This window comes from Rhagoletis zephyria, unplaced genomic scaffold, assembly GCF_001687245.7.
Source record: "Rhagoletis zephyria isolate East Lansing unplaced genomic scaffold, Rhagoletis_zephyria_1.1 Rzeph_scaffold_06358, whole genome shotgun sequence".
In the NCBI taxonomy this organism is placed as follows: domain Eukaryota; kingdom Metazoa; phylum Arthropoda; class Insecta; order Diptera; family Tephritidae; genus Rhagoletis; species Rhagoletis zephyria.
The window spans coordinates 27,173-31,737 of NW_016163441.1; the positions used below are offsets into that span (position 1 = coordinate 27,173).

The window sequence follows — 4,565 nt, forward strand, 5'->3', positions numbered from 1 at the left end:
TGAACCGAACCGGACACCTGCGCCACCTATTGGAATAGCTCATCTTTCGTATTACATTATCATCGGGTTCTGAGCCAGCTGTGAAGTTTCAAGTATCTAAGTTATCGGGAAGTTGGTCGAAAATTGATTGCATGATTTGCCACTAACAAACATACTTACATACATACATACATATATACCGAGCAGGTTAAATAAAAGCTTGTAAAACAGGTGTTGCTTATGCTATTTTGTAGTCAACAATTCAAATTAACAGCTAAGAATTACCCAAAGAGGTTTACGGGAAATCAGCTGGAGCAACGGTCAAGGGATAGATCTGGGTCGTTCCGATTTCGGAACTAAAAATCTCAATTTGTTAATTACAATTATATGTATGAAAGCCAGCTTTTAATTTAATATTGCAAGTGTCATTCAATGTGACCTAACCCAGACTCAAGATATCAAGGCATAACATGATGTCGTTATAAAGAATATAATTTCAAATTGAAACTAGGGAGAAGGAATTTTTTATAGCTTGTATGCGAATAACTCCACTATTTTTAGGAACTATCAGCCTTATACTGTATCACGAACGATAGGCAACATGAACGATTCGTCTGCAGAGGAATGCTTCAAAACTTAGTCCGGCGGCATCATTCTAGCCGTTTTAAACGCAACCGAGACCATTGCAACGTGATATATGAAAAGCAAGACGAAGACAACCGATAGAGTAATAAAATCGCAATCGAATAGCGGTTGCCCCTCGTCAGGCAATAGCAAATTTCCGAGTGTACTTCTGCCAGGAAAACCCTTCTTATAGAAACCATCTGTCATTCTGAGGCGGTAAAAAACGGTGTGACAAAATCAAGACACACACCACAAACTGGGGAAGAAGCTCGGCCAAGCACGTGTATGTACCAAATTTCATTTATTTATTTTTTTATAACAAATGAAGTGTTTTCACTTAAATTGGAAAAGGTAAAAAAGCAAAACTTGTGTAAGAGTGTAATATCCTGCGAACTCATAGCATACATACATATGTATGCATACTTTTTTAAATGTGATTATATGATTTACAGCCTTAATTGAGTGCACGTCAACAATAAAAGTTAACTCCTTTAAATGTTTACCTAAACAATTTTTTCCCTCGACTGTGTTAAGGACGATTTTTAACTGTGTGCCATTTTTTGCAACTAAGAACTTATTTTCTTTAGAGTGTTAGAGATTTAGAGAGGCTAAGGAATTTAGATTTAGTAATTCTCTCCAATTGCCTGAAATCGTTTTACTGAACTCCGAATTTCCACGCATTCGATTGAAATTTTGAGCTCGAATGGTCGTTCGAATAACAGAGTACGTTCTTCATTTGCTCACGAATGTTATCATACCAAAATACGAAATGAGCAGGGCGTTCAAGTCTTTTATAAATATCCATTTTTACACGTACGTGGCGACCTGCTCGTTCACGACTGCCACGAACCAAGTCATGAAATTTCGAGTATGCAGTTTCCATTGCTTGACAAGTTTCAAACCATGTACTATACGATACGGCTTTCCAGGTTTCGCTACTTTTTATTCTCTTACGCAGTATAATTAAATGTTTAACGCATTTTAGGCGTTGCGGGTTGTTTCAAATAATATTAGTCAATGCAAATGCCACACATATAAAGAACGGCTTCAATGTTAGCTTAAACAATTTAAATAACTCCGTGCGCAAATTTTTAAAATATACACAAAAATACAACTCAAAAAAACATTTAAACGCGCATTAATCACAATGATATTCATAGCTGCGATCATTTGCCTGTTTTGCCCTGCGCTGGACAGTTGTCTTATGTTACTTATATGACGCTGCACTTACTATTCACCATTTAATGCATTTCAATAAATGTGTAAAGCGATGGAGGTACGATGTTAAGATATTTAATTCGATGCTTTTGTATTGTCCGCGAAGCCAAACATGCCAAAGTTGTGTATTTTAACGGGTTTATAATTTCGTGTATTTTTCCAGGTTTCAGTAGTGTTTCGAATGTTTCACCGGCATTGTTTTTGACATCCTGCATTAAAAAATATTATTTTTTTTAATCTAACATCTACAGCCCAACTAATATAAACGCATTGCAATTTCATGGATATGTGGATTTACTTTTTATACTTAAGTAATTGTCAGCCTGCGTATATATTAGGTAAGGCTGTTTAGTTACCTTAACTTACCAAATGAGCGCCATATTTTAGGAGGACTTTCGTTAACGCTCTTGGGCATAGTTGCGCGGTTGCTGCCAAATGGAGTGGTGTATTTCCATCATCATCTCTGGCATTCGGGTCAGCTCCAACTTCGAGCAGAGCTTTCGCCAACGCTGGTGACGGAAATTTGCAAGCAGGATAGCGGCCAACAAGAGTTCCTTCTCGATAGCATGCATAGTGCAGCGCAGATCGACCTGATCGAACACATACTTTTAGCCGATTTAGCTTATATAATGAATATAAGATTTCTTTCCGCATATTTGGACAGAAGTTTCCGTCTTCTTCAAGTGATGCCAATAAACATCCTATATGTAAAGCACTTACTAAAGCGCGACTTAATGCATTCGGATCATGATTACAATCATGTATAGAAGATAGTGCAGCGGGATTTTTTTCATGTTCTAAAGTCCATTCAAGGCCTAAAAGGATAAGTGAAATTGTTTCCCAAAAAGATAAACTATTTTTATTTAATCAACTAAAATACCTCGTTCCACCTCTAAAACAGCTTTATTGAATATCATCAACATATCTGCAGCTGCAATTGGAGGTACAATCCGGCCACGGGGTAACAAACGGCCAGCTTCAACCAACATAAAACTAAATAGTTCAGCAAAAGATAATAAGGACGATTGAGTCATAGGACTAAGAGGCTGAAGAATTTTCTGCTGCATCGTCAAAGCATACGTCCACAATTCAATGCAACGATCAAAGCGTCCTGCATCCGCATAATGCGCACCTCTAAATGATAAATTAATGGAAATTTGCATAATTCAACATGAAGATATTCAACATTGTATCATTGTTACCTGAATCGAATGTAATAGCTGGTGTCGGGATGCGTGGGTCCCAAAATCCTTTGTCGTATAACCAGAGCCTGCATCCGCATTTCATCAGGATCCAGAACTAGCTCATCGAGTCCTTCTATTGTTGCCACTTCCGACACGTATTCGTATGCAGCAATAGGCTCATTGATAACTTTAGGAATTTTCGGCTCCTGGTTTCGGTCCTCCATAGCCCGTCGCCACAAAGACAAAGCACTGACCATATCACGTTTTTTATCTACATATGTTGCACCCAACAGTTCCAAAGCGTCAATTCGGCTTTTTTGACTGACACAAGGTAAAGTAATAAGATGCTCTACAATTGGCAAATGCCCAGTTACACTCGCTGCTAAAAGGGGCGTCATACCATAATAATCGACATCCATTGTCGCTCCATGCTTTAGCAACAATTGCAGTATCTCCAATGAACCAGACTCAGCGCAGTCGTGCAATGCCGTATTTCCCTTTATACTACACCTATTGACATCAGCGTTGAGAGACAGTAAATACTGCGCGATTTTGTAGTGTCCCTTATAGCATGCGATCATTAGACATGTATGTCCATGACGGTTTGCAACCTCAAAGTCTGATATATATAGCATATTATTATTTTAAGGGAATACATAGTTTTCGTTTAGAACTTTAAAACAAACCTGCTCCATTGTTTACAAGAAACTTGACGATATCGAAATGTCCATCAAAACAAGCTGCTCGCAGTGGCGTTGAGTTTGTTCGCGTCGTACTATTTACATTAGCGCCATGATGTACCAACAGCTTCACAATACCGTAATGGCCAGCAGCTGCAGCGCACCACAGCGGAGGCGCATCTTCTATTGGTTCTCCATCGAAACTCACTGATCCTACTTGTTCAACATTGGCGTGCCGCTTTAGCAAATACTCGACTATATTGTAGTGACCATTTCGGCAGGCAATAACCAGCGGCGTAGCACCATTTACTTTTGCAGCTATAAGCATCTTTGCTTCTGAATCTGATCTGTTGGAGAGAATGTGCTATAACGGGAAAATAATCAAAACAACATTTATGTAGATGGAATTTTGTAAAACATAAACCATTGCTTAAATTATAATATCATCTAATAATCTATCAATTTATTAAACTGCAATACGCGCACAACAGAGAGGATACGTAATAGTAAAAAAAAATTATTTATTATAGGTACTTTCGGCAGGGTACCTATGCCTATTTTGCGTTGGAGGCAAATCAGTTTCGGCGATCGCGTATTTTCACGAGTCATTTCTCAAACGTTTCAAAAAAAATTAATTTACCAAGTGTTTCTTATGTCCATTTAAGTATTACGTAAGCAGAGTTTTAGTAATATTAGACCCTTCACTCTCATCTTGTCAGCAAAATTAAGTAAAGTTCCTACCTCGCTCTTCACCTCCTATGCTTACGTAATCATTGGTATTTTTTTCATCTATTTATTTATATTTCTTTATAGTTATTCATGAACAGCAGTTATCAAGTCTAACATTTGATACTTGTTCAAAGATATGAAGTCTAATGAG

At 37.8% G+C, this 4,565-nt stretch overlaps 1 protein-coding gene across 1 annotated transcript; it reads right to left on the bottom strand.

Annotated features, from left to right (window-relative positions):
* Positions 1-507: 507 nt before the first annotated feature.
* LOC108373094 (protein fem-1 homolog CG6966-like) lies at positions 508-4,045 on the bottom strand. The gene is made up of 5 exons (XM_017628937.1): positions 3,692-4,045; positions 3,024-3,624; positions 2,702-2,955; positions 2,188-2,636; positions 508-2,030 (listed from the first exon to the last, which is right to left on the bottom strand). Exons 1-5 carry the CDS (start codon positions 4,011-4,013, stop codon positions 1,845-1,847), a joined length of 1,812 nt encoding a protein of 603 aa, XP_017484426.1. The 5' UTR covers positions 4,014-4,045; the 3' UTR covers positions 508-1,844.
* Between the last annotated feature and the right edge of the window lie 520 nt (positions 4,046-4,565).

Bases quoted from the DNA above. Each gene is read 5' to 3' on its own strand.
- LOC108373094 (XM_017628937.1), bottom strand. From the start codon at position 4,013: ATGCTTATAGCTGCAAAAGTAAATGGTGCTACGCCGCTGGTTATTGCC. The intron at 3,625-3,691 runs GTTTGTTTTAAA...TATATATATCAG, and splicing joins TCTTGTAAACAATGGAGCAG to ACTTTGAGGTTGCAAACCGT. The intron at 2,637-2,701 runs GTATTTTAGTTG...TTATCCTTTTAG, and splicing joins TGTTTTAGAGGTGGAACGAG to GCCTTGAATGGACTTTAGAA.